Consider the following 16,901-nt stretch of genomic DNA (forward strand, 5'->3'; position numbering starts at 1 on the left):
ACACAACGAAAAGAAATATGCAGGAATTAAAATAACACCCTAAATCTGCTGTAATCGAAAAAAAAAACTGAGTTTTCGTGATTATAACACAATTCGAAAAAAGGTCTCGAATAAAAGTTACTTATTTTTTCAGGAGGAATACACATCTGCAATAAAAAATGGGGGTCCCTATTTAATATTTTTAAAGTTAATCCGTACCCTGCCTCCAGAGGTTGGTGTAATTTGGTGTAATTCGATAGGTTCTTGGCAGATTCGATAAATCTTCTATCCGATGTTCATTTCGCGTAATATTCGACCGTCCAGCTACTTTTGACACACCCTGTATAAAGTGTAAACTGCTGAGAACTGTATTTACCACTCCGCTTCTTCTGGAAAATACTGTCACTATCGTTTACTTTTGCGTCACATTATAAGACATTGTTGTATTACATCCAGTAATTAAATAAAAAACAAAAAAAATGTCTGATTATCATTAAGGATGAATAGGACTTCAAGCTGAACCGTCTATAAAAATCATGACACGCTGAGTATTTCAAGGTCGCTTTTTTTTCATGTTCAAAAATCGGCCATGACTTTTGGTCCCGTCCAAATCATATTACCTTTGAATAGGACACTTTTTGGGTTCACTTAACATTCCCTACGAATGTCTGACGCGCTCGAATATTTCCATGTCACGTTTTTTTACACTTTTGAGAATTAATACCTGCTCAACAACTGACCCCCTAAAATGGAAAAGTTATACCCTAACTTAACTTTTTTTGGTTTTAGGACCTAATCTTCACAACCCAATAGGTTTCCATGACGCTTTAGTAACTTAGCATTCCAGGCTCCCCTACTATAAGGAATCGCAGCACAACTACTACCAAACATGAATTAAAGAAAAAAGATTTAGCACTTTTATACTGTTTCAGATTTAATATCAGTAGAATTTACATTGTTTGGTAGGTAATAATTTTTGTAAGGAATGTTTTAATTTTAATTGCTTAAAATATATGGAGGCTGTAACTGATAGTGTCTGATTACAAGTGTAATGTTAAATTAGTGTTAAATACATGAGGCTAAATTTTACTATTTTTAATGATATTAGATATAACAGACACGCCGAAGGTACACCCAAAAAGTGATAGAATTAAAACAACAAAATATATTTAGAAGTAAGATTAGGGTATAAAAAAATTACCAAACAAGAAAACAACAAATACATGTAAATTCAACTTCAACCCATAAAAACCCTTAAAGCATCCATAAAGTACGGCGTATTCGCGGTGTACAAGTACTTGGAGGGGATATGAGAAATGATCGTGTGCGAATAGCGGAGAAATCTTGCAACTTTCTTAAATAATTCATATTGTCAATTAAAATTGTCAAATTGACGTATATTTCATACCTACTGTCATTGAAGAAGAAAAATTATATGTTGCTCCACAATATTGCAGTACTGAAGTTTAATAACTAATTTTATTTACTACATACAATTGTTTACCTTTTAATAACATAACCTCATCTTACTTTTTCTTCTTATATTTTTTTGGGCTATGGCCTTGACAATTATCCAGCAACCAGGACTAATATAATTGGCCATTATAATTCAAAGTGCTAAAAATGTTGCTGAGCTATGAAACCAGGTGTCGCTTTTCCGAACTTGCACGGTCCCAATACGAGATGGACAGGGACTTGTTACGATGATATACAACAGAGGGAGAGGGGGACAAGAGTGCACATCCGACGTCATTAATTTGGTCTAGGTATTTAAATTTGTAGCTATTGTCTCTATAAATATAATTTTTTACAAGTTTCTATTAGAGGGCAGCATTATGTAAGTATCAGATAGAGGTTTGGGCAAACTTTTCGTGGTAAGGGCCACAAAAAGTTTTTGCTCTATTACTGAGGGCCGCAAAATTTGTTACTTCAGGCATGCTATCTCCCCCACCCCCCTTCAAAATATCTATTTTCGTTCACATTACTATTAGTTACTTATATATTTGAAAGGAAATTCCGTGCTTATATAGATGCAAACGTCACTCAGTGTGTCGCATTTAAGATGAAGACACCCCTATATTTCGGCTATCATACAGATTTTAAATGTTGACGGTTTACATTTTTTAAGATAGTCAACTGAAATGTAAATTTTAAACGCGGCCTACTGCGAATCCACAGGGTGAATTTTCGATATTTTGCTTCGCGTCAGAGATGTCGGAAAAAGTTATTTGGAAAAGTTGTTCCAAATATTATAACCCCACATACCCAATTTTATGACCAAATTCGTACTTTTAGTTTTTTCAGTATTTCTACTCCAGATCCTAACGCTGGCCCGAGATGTATCTCGGGACAGCCAATAGGGAACCTGCATAAATTTTTAAATATGAAAATGATATTAAAAAACATAAGGTAACATGATCTTAAAACGCTTGCATGCGAAAAACACAAATATTTTTAACCCGTACGCTAATTACGACGCTTTGAAAATGCTATAAAATTCAAATATCTTAGGAGGCTCTTGAACGTCCTTCTATTGGTTCGACGTCACGGGCCACGGTCAACCGGCCTAGCAGTCGGAAACAACGCGATTAGGGTAGGTATCACGGGTATATTACATTTTAAATCGTCTTTAATGGAAAATTCCTAGGTATTATTTATGTTCATCTTATATATTGTAATAAGTAGTTCCAAAATCAGCTTAGTTTTAAACTGAAATTGATAAAGTTGAGTGCTACTTTGTAAAGAGTTTAAAACGCATAATATGACGGACGAGGGTTTTTCAAAAGGTCAATCTGACTAACTTAGCTACCGTTGATGTCTTCATGGTGGCAACTTTTATAAAAAGTAGTGAAAGCTATTCTGTTGGAGAAATGCGAGGTGTGAAGGCAAATAAGTAAGAGTTATTAATAAGCATGTTTAAACCGTTTATAACAATAGTTTGGTACCATTATATTATAGTATACGGTTTACCCCATGGGTTTGATCTACCTACCTCTAATCGAAGGATTTCGTATAACCTGGAAAAGATTACGGTGTAATTTGCATTATAATAAAGATTATATTTTATTGTTATGTTTATTAGTACCTACTGGAGCCTTTCATTATTGTGTTCAAAGCCTTCTGAGAAAAGATTATGGTGATTAGCAGACGTACCGATAGAACGTGTACATAGCCAACAAAATCCTTCTTTACAAAGTTAATAATACGCATAAATAAGAAGAATCATTATTGTAATTTTACAAGTTAATATCTTTATCATCTCAGCTTATACTTACACCGCATCCCTCGGTAGACCGCAAGCTATAGTAGAAACCCGACTGTAGACCGCATGCTATGGTAGCACCAATACTTTTTAGTTGCTCTTACTTTTATTACTAAAAGTTTTGTTTATTTTTAAGTTACTTGTTTCTTCTTTGTTCTTCAACACAAGAAACGACAAAAGTAATTTCATAAAAAAGAACTTTTTGATACATGTCAACAGAGATAAAATGTTAATATTTTGCCTGTCAGAAAAAATCATTTTTGCCACAGAGTAAAACAAGATATTTCAACTATATTATTTATTTATGGGCAAACTGCATTAAATGCAATAGCCCACCGAACGGGCAAATGATACGAGTGGCCTGTGAAAGTTGAAACGGAAATTTTAGGCGCGGAACTTTGATCAGATGTTGTAGGTACACTATTCATTGTTAAGACGTAATATTTTGAATATAACATTTTAAAACATAAATTAACAATTCTATGCAAAAAATTTTTTTAGTGCAAGTTCCTTATTGTAGGTTTTAGGATCCTAACTACAAATACTGACAAAACTAAAAGGAATTTTATCATGAAATTTGTAGGTCTGGACCCCTCGTACCAAAGAAAAGTTGATTAATAGCAAGCTGACAATTTGTTAATAGCTTAAGGGTGTCTAGTCGGACAAACTTTGATAAGAAAAGTTGATTAATAGCAAGCTGACAATTTGTTAATAGCTTAAGGGTGTCTAGTCGGACAAACTTTGATATATTGGAACACTGGAACAGGGGAAGTTTTAATTGTGGAACAGGTTAAAAATTTGGAACGTCAGACCACGAAAACGTCCCATGTATTTTGTCGGACAGAACTTCCAATGGATTTGTTACCCTTTCATTAAACTCTTATGCAAAAATCAGACTGCTATTACTAACCAACATGATTTCTGTCATTTGACATATTCTTCGTGTTCCACTCATTAAAATGCCCAGTTGGTAATTGCACACCAGTCTGATTTTTGCATGGGAGTTTAATGAAAGGGCAACAAATCAATTGGAAGTTCAGTCTGACAAAATACATCTGACGTTTTCGTAGTCTGACATTCCAAATTTTTAACCTGTTCCACCATTAAAACTTCCCCTGTTCCAGTGTTCCCATATATCAAAGTTTGTCCGACTAGACACCGTTAAGCTATTAACAAATTTTCAGCTTGATATTAATCAACTTTTTTTTCTTATGCGGGATCGAGACGTATTATTGGTATGTGGGGTTACAATAATATTTGGAGCAAATTTTCCAAATAACTTTTTCTGATATCTCTAACGCTAAGCAAAATATCGAAAATTTACCCTGTTTATGGATTCGCAGTAGACCGCGTTTAAAAATTTAAATTTCAGTTGACTATCTTAAAAATTGTGAAACATCAACCTGTATGACTGCAAAATAATTTCAAATCTGTATTTATTTTGATAGCTGAAATATAGGGGTGTCTTCATTTTAAATGCGACACACTGTATAAATAAAAATAAACAACGATATAGGCTTGAAAAAATCTTAGATCCCCTTCGTTGTTTTTGCTCTCTTTGAAAGAATTAAATAATAAACAAATATTTATGAAACATATTATTTATTATTTACAAACTTTCAATAATAATTATTAAATTTTTCAAATGTTCTACATAAAGATTTGTAAAATGCTAAAATATCTTCTTTTTTACATATGTGTCTTCCTTGTCAACTGGCACGGAATCAATTTGAACTGAAAAATTATTTCTGACAAGTGATAAGTAAAATGATATATTTATCTTCACAATCTTTGAAATGATTTTCAAATTCCTTGAGGACCGTAGCAAATTAAAAGTTCTTCTTTGTAAACTTTTAACTTATTTTCTGGTACTTACATTATGTAATGATTGAAAATGAATGAACTCTCTCAAAATTGAAATGAACTCTCCCAAAAATGCTACGAATTCACGATGATTTAATTCTCGTGAATAGAACGAATAAATTTGAAAAAAAAAAAATGAATAATATTAGTTACAATAATTGAAATGACGTTGTCTACTTGCAAAATATTTGTGCACAATACCTGCTGATGACGCAGTGAAAAATAATAAATAATGTTCTGGAAATTGTTAATGAACATAATATTTAAGTTTTCTCGTACTAGTTGGTTAAGGAGTAATTTATAATTTTCCACATATTTTCTGACTACTTCAAAAATATTCTTTTCAGTTGTTAGAGATTTCATGGATTGATTTCATTGATAATGGTTCTTCATAAATAATATTAAAATCGGTATTAGTTGCTCGAATAAATTTAGTAAGTGAGCTGTCTCGGTTCTATCAACACTTTCATCCAATGCAATAGGGAACTTGCATAAAATTTTAAATTCGAAAAAAATGTTATAAATCACAACAGAACATAATTTAAAACATGTATCAAAGATTAAAAAGTTTTGTTTGGTTTTCGTTTGGCACCTAAAGATGATTAAAAATTCAAATTAAAACAGGTGGTCCAAAACGCGTCGTGACGTCATTCGTTTAACTTATTCTTCCAAAAAAGTAAACAGAATTTCAAATTAGACATTATAAACGTCAGTAGAAAGTACAGTTATGTAACCTCACAAGTGTTTTTGATCGTTTGAACTATTTTAAATGTCATTTAATAGTGTCAGTGTCAAAACGAATGCCAAACCTAATAGGGAACTTGCACATTTTTTATTGCATAATAATATTCAGTTTCCTTTAAAAATCAGATTTTCTTAAAACCTCATAATAACAAGTACAAATTTAAAATCTATATATTTTTTTTTGTTTTCTGGCCTTGGTTTAGATAAACTTTAGTCATTTTAAAATAGTTCAAACGATCAAAAACACTTGTAAGGTTACATAACTGACGTTTATCATGTCTAATTTGAAATTCTGTTTACTTTTTTGGAAGAATGTAAACATAATTTAAACGAATGACGTCACGACGCGTTTTGGACCACCTGTTTTAATTTGAATTTTTAATCATCTTTAGGGCCCAAACGAAAGCCAAACAAAACTTTTTAATCTTTGATACATGTTTTAAATTATGTTCTGTTGTGATTTATAACATTTTTTTCGAATTTAAAATTTTATGCAAGTTCCCTATTATTGAATACCACATCAATTTACCTTCTAAAATGAATTTAGTTGTTTTTGTACATTATTATTCATCAATTCAAGTCTTCAGAACGATAGTTCTTCGTGATAAAATTCGTGATCTTCTTTTGGACATAAAATTGCTTCAACTTGCTTCCACTTGCTTCAACAAACGATCTTTTATAAATTTGCCATCTGAGAACGGTTTGTTCACTTTAATTAACTTTTGGGTAATTATAAAATTTGCTTTTGCAGTATCTTCGAATTCTTTATTTTGTTTTAAGAAAACATTTTATTCCAGTGACAAATTTTTTAATAATGTTTCAAAACTCTGTATCGGAAACCCAAATAATTGACCGCGATAGGTTGATGTGAAACAATCATTCTTTAAATGAAAATATTTCACTTTTTTCCGAGGGCCATAAAAAATGTAAAAAGGGTCGCATGCGGCCCGCGGGCCGCGCTTTGCCCACCCCTGAGATAGATAGTAATATTTCTAAGATTTTTACTGTCGGTCAGTTCAATCCCAATTGGAGGAACATGTATGTGTAAAATGAGGTATACAGGGTGTTAGTAAATAAGTATGAAAAATTTTAAGGGCTAATTCTACATGAAAAATTAATGCCAGTTTGTTCTATAAACATACGTCCGCAAATGCTTAGTTTCTGAGATACGGGGTGTTGAAATTTTTATTTCAAACTGCCAATTTATTTATTGCTCTAAGACTAGTTGAGCTATGAAAATGAAATTTGGTGAGTTTTAGGAGGTAGTTATTACGAATTTTATGACATACAATTAAGAATTTTGTATTCATCATTGGCGCGCCTACGGGTCATGACCTGAATTATTTTAAAGAAAAAAATAGTACGCCACTGAGATATTTCGAATTAGAAATTATTTTTAATATCTCTCTTGCCTTTTTTTCATATGATGCACCATTTTTATGCAGAAAAATACAATATCTTGGAGCGTATTTTTCATTTCTTAATACATCATCAAGAACTATCCAATATAATAATACTAAACTAGAACAATAACAGAAAATATTACTAATACCATTTCAACTAGGTGCAAAGCCGCAAGAAATGTTTAAAATGATCTCCTTTACAGGTAACAGAAGAATTTTATATTCATCACTGGCGCGCGTACGGGTAATGGTCTGAATTTTTTGAAGAAAAAGATAGTACGCCACTGAGATATGTCAAACTAAAAATTATTTTTGAATTCCTCGTTTAATTGACGACAAAAAAATCTTTCTTGCCTTTTTTTCATATGGGGCGCCGTTTTTATGCAAAAAAATTAAACATCTTAACGTTTACAAAGTATTTGAACTAAGTTTCTATGCATATGGAAACTACCTCAAATACTTGGTAAGCGTGAAGATGTTTTATTTTTTTGTATAAAAAGGCGCCTCGTATGAAAAAAAGGAAAGAAAGATTTTTTGTCGTAAATTGAACGAGGAATTCAAAAATGATTTTTAGTTTGACATATCTCAGTGGCGTACTATTTTTTTCTTCAAAAAATTCAGACCATTATCCGTACGCGCGCCAATGATGAATATAAAATTCTTCTGTTATCTATAAAGGAGATCATTTTAAACATTTCTTGCAGCTTTGCACCTAGTTGAAACCTTATTACTAATATTTTCTGTTGTAGTTTAGTATTATTATATTGGATAGTTCTTGATGATGTATTAAGAAATGAAAAATACGCGCCAACATGTTTTATTTTTCTGCATAAAAACGGTGCATCATATGAAGAAAAGGCAAGAAAGGTTTTTTATCATAAATTAGACGTGGAATTTAAAAATAATTTTTAATTCAAAATATCTCAGTGGCGTACTATTTTTTTCTTTAAGAAAATTCAGACCATTGCCCGTAGGCGCGCCAATGATGAATACAAAATTCTAAATTATATGTCAAAAAATTAGTAATAACTACCTCCTAAAACTCACCAAATTTCATTTTCATAGCTCAACTGGTCTTAGAGCAATAAATAAATTGGCAGTTTGAAATAAAAATTTCAACACCCCGCGCCCCGTATCTCCGGAACTAAGCATTTGCGGACATATGTTTATAGAGCAAACTGGTATTAATTTTTCATGTAGAATTAGCCCTTAAAATTTTTCATACTTATTTACTAACACCCTGTATATTTTTCCACCAAAAAAGATGTTAAACTATATGGATCAAAAGTTCATGGAAAAAGCAGAATATTCGCTCAATATGCAGTCGAGTTCGATCAATAAAAATTACTAAATATAGGGAGTCTGAAGCTTTATGTCTTTTGAAAGATTTGATCAGTCTGAATATTTTTTAGAATCGATCGACGTGGAAAATACATATTATATCAAAATTATTAATTTATAGCTATATGGTAGGGGAGCCTAATTTATAGCCCAAGCGGGGATTTTTGCAGTTACTCCAGCGCGTCAGAAAATTACATGGAGAGAAACCTTGTATTCTTTTTCTCATGATCATCTTTCAGTGCGTCACAGTTTTTCGATTTCTCTCTAACGCATTAAATTGTATGTGACAGAAAAAAAGGCACGTCTTTGAATACTTTGGTAATTATTCTAGTTCGGTGATTATTCTAGTTGTCGATAGATGGCGCCATAATCAAAAAAGAATTATTTATTAAATAAAATAATAATATTATCAATATAATCTGTACAATTTATAAGACTATACAAATGAAAGAAAATACCATTTTATAAATGCAATAGACACAATTGATTTGGTTTTATTCCAAATTGAAAATAAAATTTGACAACTGTCAGATTTAACAAAAATGTCACGTTAGAATAAATGTCATAAATGTGTATTATCACGGACTTACCTTTTTTTCTATAATTTGTGACGCACTGAAAAATGTTCATGAAAAGGAGAATACCGTGTAAATGTACCTCTACCATATATGAACTCTTAATACAGGGGAGTTCGTTAAATGGAGTCGGTAAGATAAGATAAGTTAAGTACTTGCAGAACAGTGTATACCTATTTCAAAAATCTGATGATTTGAGTGGGGCGTAAGGAAATGGGCGAGTCACAAAATTTGACAAAAAAACCGAATATTTCGCCAAATGAACGTCAGATCAAAAACAAAAAAAAAGTGTTCAATATTTTTCAAAAATCTATCGAATGATACCAAACACGAAACCCACGGAGAAGGGTGGGGGGTAACTTTAAACTTTTAACTTTGAACATCTGATCAAAAAACTAAAAAATACGTGTTCAATATTTTTAAAACATCTAGCGAATGACATCAAACAAGACCACCCACGGAGGTGGGGTGGGGGTTACTTTAAAATCTTAAATAGGAGTCCCCATTTTTTATTGCAGATTTGGATTCCTTACGTAAAAATAAGTATGTAACTTTTATTCGAGACATTTTTTCGAATTATGGAAACTTACTTAAATTATTTTTATGTGTTTTATAGTTAATTTTTTTTTATTTATTTATTTAAATTAAAGTGTCTCGGCAACGAATGGCCATTGACACTGGTACAAAATTTTACAATATTATTTACATACAATAATTACAGTTTGTGTTTGTATAAGTTACAACTTAATATTACAATTACACTAAATAGTAAGGCTGACAATCTTTTAGGAAACAAATTATGGCACTGTACATGTTTGTAGAACCGAGTAGGTCACTTAAATTGTTTTGAAAGTTGTAGTGGACTCTTTGAACTCTGTACTGGACACATTCCAGTAATATGTGCTGGACTGTTAATGGCTCTCATCACAATGTTCACAGTGAGGGCGATTTTCAGAGGACATCAGATATCCATGTGTAAGACGAGTGTGACCTATTCTGAGCCTTCTGATAATAATACTGTCTTTTCTGCTCATTTGGGGCATGGTGATGGAGGTAACAGTTCGTTGGATTGTGCGTAGTTTTGTATTTTGCATGTTCCAGTGTGTTTGCCAAGTGCTTAATACGTTGTTCTTGATTTTAGCCTTTAGATCTTGGTGAAGTTGCATGTTTTCTAGATTTTCAAGAGAGTAGGCCTGTTTTGCTGCTTGATCAGCGCTCTCATTTCCATTGATACCAACATGGGATGGTATCCAGATGATGGTTACTGAAATACCATTGTTTTGACTGTTGTTGGCAGATTTTGTGGATGCTCTGTACAATGGGATGTAAGGAGTATATATTTTTGATTGAACCAATCGCAGCGAGAGAATCTGTACATATCGCTAATGATTTCTCGTTAGTAGTCGGCAACTCTAATGCCTTAAGTATTCCGTACAGTTCAGCTGTGTGTATACTGCATCTGGGAGAAAGTCGATATGATGCTACTGTTGTATTTGAGGTGGTAACGGCACAACCGACGGCCTGTTCTTCTTTGGAGGCATCTGTGTAAAGAATCTTGTCATAGTACTGTGTATGTATAAGTTCTTGAAATTTCTGTACCAAGATAGTTCTGGGCGTTTCTTCTTTTTTGTATTGATTTAAGCTGGTAACGACAGTAGGTAGCTTTTTGGTCCACGGAGGAATACTGGACGTAGTAACAGGAGTTGCGAGTGTTAGGTCTGTATCTTTTAGCAGAGTTTTTAAAATTTGTGAGAAGGAATGTGATCGAGGGTGAGTATTATCTGGAACAAGGTGGGGGGTATTAATTAATTTAATGACTGGATTTTTCGGATTAGCAGATACTCTAGAGAAGTAAGATAGTGTAAGCGTTGCCGTCTTATAAAAAGTGGGGGTTCGGAAGATTCAATATAGAGACTTTCAGAAGGACTTGATTTAAATGCTCCAAGGCTAATGCGTAAGGAAGTGTTGTGAATTGTATTCAGGCTTTTAAGCTGAGTGTCGGACGCTGATATGTAGAGGATGCTTCCGTAATCCAAGCTAGAGCGAATCAAGGTTCTGTAAATTCTTAAGAGGACTTCCTCTTCTGCACCCCATTGATGGTGAGCCAAAGTTTTTAAGATATTGATTCTATTTAGGCAGTTTGTTCTTGTGTTCTGTATCTGATCTCTCCATGTAAGTCTTTTATCGAATATTACTCCTAATAATTTGTGTTTATCAACCACTTGAAGAGGGGATCCATTTAGGTGAAGTGTAGAAGGGTGAGTGTGATGTCTTCTAGTGAAGTGTATGACTTTGGATTTTCTAGATGAAAATTTGACTCCAATTTTGGCGCACCAGTTTAGAAAGTTGTTAAGAGTATTTTGCAGTAAAGAGCATATGCTCCTTATAACTTTACCTTGGCAGTAAAGAACGAGGTCATCAGCGTATATAGAGTATTTTACTGGAGGGAGAACGAGAGAGCCTATATCGTTAATGCTAAGAAGAAAAAGTGTGGGGCTCAGAACTGAGCCTTGAGGAACTCCATTTTGTGAGATATACGTTGAAGATGTTTTCCCATTTGCAACCACTTTGAATGATCTCTCTTGTAAGAAATTCTTTATAAAGGAGAGAATGTTACCCGTTAAATTGAGTTTCTCAAGCTTTTTGATGATAGCAGCTCTGTTTATTGTATCGAAGGCACATTCTATATCTAAGGCAACTGCGATGACATCCTTCTTGTTTGCTATAGCTTCGGTTATTTCTGATTGTAGTAGTACCAGGTTATCCATCGTACTTCGATTGGGTCTGAATCCTGATTGTGCTACATCTATCAGATTGTGTTCTTCGAGAAACCAAAGCAAACGTTTATTTACCATCTTTTCTAGTAGTTTGCACATTGTGCATGTTAGTGACATTGGTCTGTAGGCGTTAGGAGCGTTAGAGGATGAGTCATACCATCGGTATGGTAAGCGACTGCCGCCAGAGACTCGGAAAATTTTGGCTAAACCATATCTTATTGAAGAGCGCGAGCAGCTTCGAGAGGGTTGCTGTATGTAGATGTTTGAGAAAAATAGATGGGATCTCATCAGGACCTGCAGACGAGTTTTTCATTGATGATATTGCAAAATTTAGTTCTTCTGTGAAGGCAAGGTTTATTGGACTAGTTTGGATAGGGATAGGTGGCGAGTGGTTTGTGGGGTACGGAACGGAGAGTTCAGACTTAGTTTTGTTTTGAAAATATTTGGCTAGCGTTTCTGTTATTTGGTTATCATTTGTAATGATGTTATCTCCATCTGTTATTACGGGTATTTTTCGATATGCGTTTAGTCCTCTCATTTGTTTGATTTTCGTCCACATTTGGGCGGGAGGGGTATCTGAAGTTATGGTGTTCACAAATTTTTTCCACGATTCTTTTTTGCTTTCCTTCAGAACTCGTTTAGATCTTGCACGCATTTTCTTAAAATAAATAAGATCTTCAGTGCTACGGGTTTTGCGATATCTATTAAGAGCCTTCTTGTATTCTTTTGCTGCTAGTTTGCAGGAGTCATTCCACCACGGGACAGTCTTTCTTGACGAATTAATAGTGTATTTACCTATGCACTGGTCAGCTGCAGTTAGGATTCAATTTTTAAATTGTTCTACGGCATCGTCGATGTTTTCCCTGAAAATTACTTGGTTTGAAAGGTCCTCAACAGTATCGCTGAATAAACTCCAATTTGCACCGGTAATTTTCCATTTGGTTTTGACTTCTGTAGTTTCTGTGATATGACTTGAGATTAGGATGGGGTAGTGATTGCTATCGTATAAGCTATCTAGTGTTTTCCACTGAAGCATAGGAGCAGTTCCAGGATCGCAAAAACTTAGGTCTATGGAGGAAGATGTTCCAGACTGGATGTGGAAATATGTAGTGCTCCCTGTATTCAAGAGGTTGATGATGGAGTTACTTATGATATCTTCTATAAGTTTTCCTCTCCCAAAAGTGCGCTGGGAGCCCCATGTTGTGCTGTGGGCGTTGAAGTCTCCAACTAAGATGAAGGGGTTTGGGAGTTGTTTTATGAGATCTTTTAGTTCTGTACTGAATAGGTTATAGTTTGGAGGAATATATATAGAACAAATTGTTATTTTGTTGGGACACCATGCGGTTATTGCAATCGCTTCTAAGCTTGTGTGTAGATCAAACTCTTGATGGAAGATATCGTTAGAAACAAAAATAGACGAGCCTCCACTTGCTCCTAGGTGTGTAGGTCTTAAAAAGTTGTAACTGGTGTAGTTTTTTAGACAAGGGTGGTGAGCTTTGGTGAAATTGGTTTCTTGGAGACAAATAAAATTGGGCGAACAGTCCGATATAAGTTTTTGTAAGTATTCTAGTCTGGGATAAAAACCATCACAATTCCACTGAATTAGTCTAAACATAATGCTAGTATTAATAAGAGCTGATTTGAGAAGATTGGGATGATTCTGAACTATCAGAATTATAGTTGTCTTCGGAATGATCAGAGGAAAGCTTTGGGTTGGACATATTTTCGGGGTCTTCTGGATCAGTGTTCAAGGCCTTTCTCAGTTTTTTGGTTAGACGGGTTAGCCTACTTTTCGTAGACCTCTCCTGACAAGCTCGGTGCAATGCTTGAATGTTAAAAATTAGCCCTGGAACATTTTCTGTGAACTTAAGAGCTTCAGCGTAGGGGTTACTACAGCCAAAAGTGTTTTCGATAAAGGCAATCAAGTTTTCTGGGGGAATATCCAGTGATTCTGGGGTTTTCTTAAAGGCTTCTTTGATAGAGTCTTTTGTTAAATCAGAAAGGCAACGTTCTGAGGGTGAACTTGTTCTGGGTTTCTTTTTTGGTTTCTTAATATCATTACTAGGGGGAGGCATGATGTTATCCCCGGACGGATTTGTGACGGATGTGTTATCGGGAATATCGGTCTGCTCACTAGTGCTTTCGACTTCAGAGTGACCACGTTTGTATGCGGGCGTTTTAGAGGGTGTAGCATTGTTTAGTTCTGAAGTAGGGATATGTGGTGGTGTTGCGGGTTCTATAGGAGATTGTTGTGGTGTGGGATCTGTTGCGTGGGTTGGTATGTACAACTTAGTCTGGGGTGTTATATGATTGGGTGGAGGATTGGGGCAGTTTGAGGCAATGTGCCCTGACATCTTGCATATGAAGCATTCCATTTTGTCTGAGGACAAAAATATTCTGTTTTCAATTCCTTCGAATGTGATAACTAATGAAGTTTGTAGATTGAAGTTGTCATCAGAGGTATAAACATAGACTTGCCTTCTAAAGCTCATGATGTGCGAGTATTCATCACCAGGGATGCCTGCTCTTAGAAATGAGACGGGGGAGGCCAGTTAGAGCCCAAGATCTTTTATGGCATTTTCTGCAAGGTCGTGTGGGATACATGGAGGTAGATTGGATATTATTATCCTTTTTGTGGGAGAGACTAGTCTGCGGACATTCATGACAGAGTTTCCTACTGTTAACATAGGATGAGACTTTAAAAGATTGTCAACGAGTTCTGAGTTTGATAAATAGATACATATTCTGTTATTAGATATCCTGGATGCAAATAAGATTTGTTTGGGACCAATAGCGTCACCTACTGCCTTGATATAATCGAACAATTTTAGACTTTCATCGGCATGTAATACTATGGCTTGTTCTCGCTTCGGGAAGGTTGATCTCGGAATTTATTTCGTTGCGGTTGCATATGAGGAAGTTGGTGTAGAAGTTTGCTGAATATTTTGTGACATCTTGAAAGTTTGAACTGTAGGGAGACTAATTTGGTTGTCGCTACCCTTGCAGTCAAAAGTAGACGAACAGTTTAATTATTTGTTGGTATTAGTTAGGTTTTTATATATTTTCTCTTCCGAAAATACATATTTGGTAGGCCTACGCCACTGGAAGCAGGCCAAGTTTTTGAATAATTCACCAATTTGCTAATTAATTGTAATTTGTTAATTTCACAAAAACACACTATAAGTACTAGCAAAACACTAAGCGATGTTACCTCGTTAAAGTACACACTCGGAATTAATAGTTAATTAACCCTTAACTACAGAGATCCGGTATTTTTTACCGGCGGGCATTCGCAAAATGTGGATTTCATGGTAACCTCACCTGTTACAAGTTTATGTGTCTCTGTACCTCTCGGGTAGTTTGTATAACAATGCTAGTCAAAGCGTATAGTGTATATTGTCAATATTTTCGTTTCTAGCACACATCAAAAATCTTAACCGGTAAAAATTACCGGATGTCTGTGTTAAGTAAGTATTTTTATATGAGTACTATATTTGTAAATCTGAAATGTTTATATTATTTTTGTGTTTTTAGGAAAAAAGTAAAGAAATGGACTGTGGAAGTCATCCTGGACCTTCAATGAAGGTTAAATTTGACGATAAAAATTTTGAGGCCTCTTTGCAAAAATGGAATTGCCATTTAATTCTGTGATAATTTTACCCCTTGCAGATTTTTTCTCATGGATGTAAAAATTGTAAATGCTATTTTATGTTTCCTTTGTGATTCTATGTTACGTTTATTTGTTAAAAAAAAGTCTAAACTTTTGTTCATAACATTTATGGCTGTTTGTTTCGATAGACCAAAAATGTTACCAAAATTCTGGTTTAATAGAATATTCTTCAAAAATCTTGTATTATATTATCAAAATCACTCATTTTACCATTTTTTCCATATCTAGAGACTCCATAAAAACTCATAATGTAATTTTTTTTTGTTTTTTATTATTGACTTTATATTTTGACTCTATTTTATGATGACCGGTAAAAAATACCGGGGATCTGTAATTACGTGCTAATATTGGGATGTCTGTAGTTAAGGGTTAAAAAAATAATTCAAAAGCAACATTGAATTTAAAATAAATCACTAAAACTATACTACTTACTGTAAGTTACTTAATTAAAAAAAACATAAGGAAGCAGAGATGCAAGGAATGAACCAATTAGGAACAAAATACAACTTTAACATGGTTGGCAAGCTATTGCTCATAATAACTATGGTTTATTTCCTGAAAACATGACAATTAAAAAACACAAGTTTTAAAAATTATACATCGACTGCGTGAAACCTTAAAGCTGCAAAGAATATAGACATACATATTTAAAAAAAACTTAATACTCACCTCCTGTTATGCTCTGGCTTTGCAGTAGGATTCGGAACAGGACTTGCTGTAGTACTTGTAACAGGCGGACCGGCAGTGGTAGCAGTTGTGGTTGCAGTAGTTGGCGGTTTTACAGTAGTTGTCGTTTTAATAGTTGTGGTTGTGGTAGTCGATTTTGTAGTAGTTGGGGTTGCACTTGTTGTAGGTGGAGATTTAGTGCTAGAAGTAGTAGGAGTGACGGGTGTAGTAGCTGAAGTTGTATTAGGTGTAGTGGCTGTTGTAATGGGTGGTTTAACAGTGGTTGGATCTGTTGGTGGTGCTGGCGGGTGTTCTAAAAAAATTACATTAATATAGTCAATTAGTAATAACTTATGACCGCAACGACTTAACACTGCCAATATAAACATTTTTTGTTAATGACTAGCTAAATTAATCAGCTCTCATCGGCAATGTTGCCGTACATGAAGTACTTATCGACGGCATTGTCATTGAAACTGTTTGTAGTTGTTTTTGTTAATATTTTATGTTACAGTAGTTAGGACGCCATAAATAAATAGTTAATTTTTCTTAAGGGGATGGGTACGTATTTTCGGCTGCAATGCAATTCAAATGGGGATTAATTTTTTTCGAATCCTGAGA

At 34.1% G+C, this 16,901-nt stretch overlaps 1 protein-coding gene across 1 annotated transcript in view; it reads right to left on the bottom strand.

The window, feature by feature from the left end:
- Nucleotides 1-16,901, bottom strand: part of LOC126879685 (integumentary mucin C.1-like) — a 68,744-nt gene that overhangs the window by 20,993 nt on the left and 30,850 nt on the right. Inside the window, exon 3 of the mRNA XM_050642869.1 lies at nucleotides 16,284-16,593. Within this exon, the coding sequence (XP_050498826.1) occupies nucleotides 16,284-16,593 (310 nt within the window). The remainder of the gene's footprint in view (nucleotides 1-16,283; nucleotides 16,594-16,901) is intronic.

Source organism: Diabrotica virgifera, chromosome 2, assembly GCF_917563875.1.
Source record: "Diabrotica virgifera virgifera chromosome 2, PGI_DIABVI_V3a".
In the NCBI taxonomy this organism is placed as follows: domain Eukaryota; kingdom Metazoa; phylum Arthropoda; class Insecta; order Coleoptera; family Chrysomelidae; genus Diabrotica; species Diabrotica virgifera.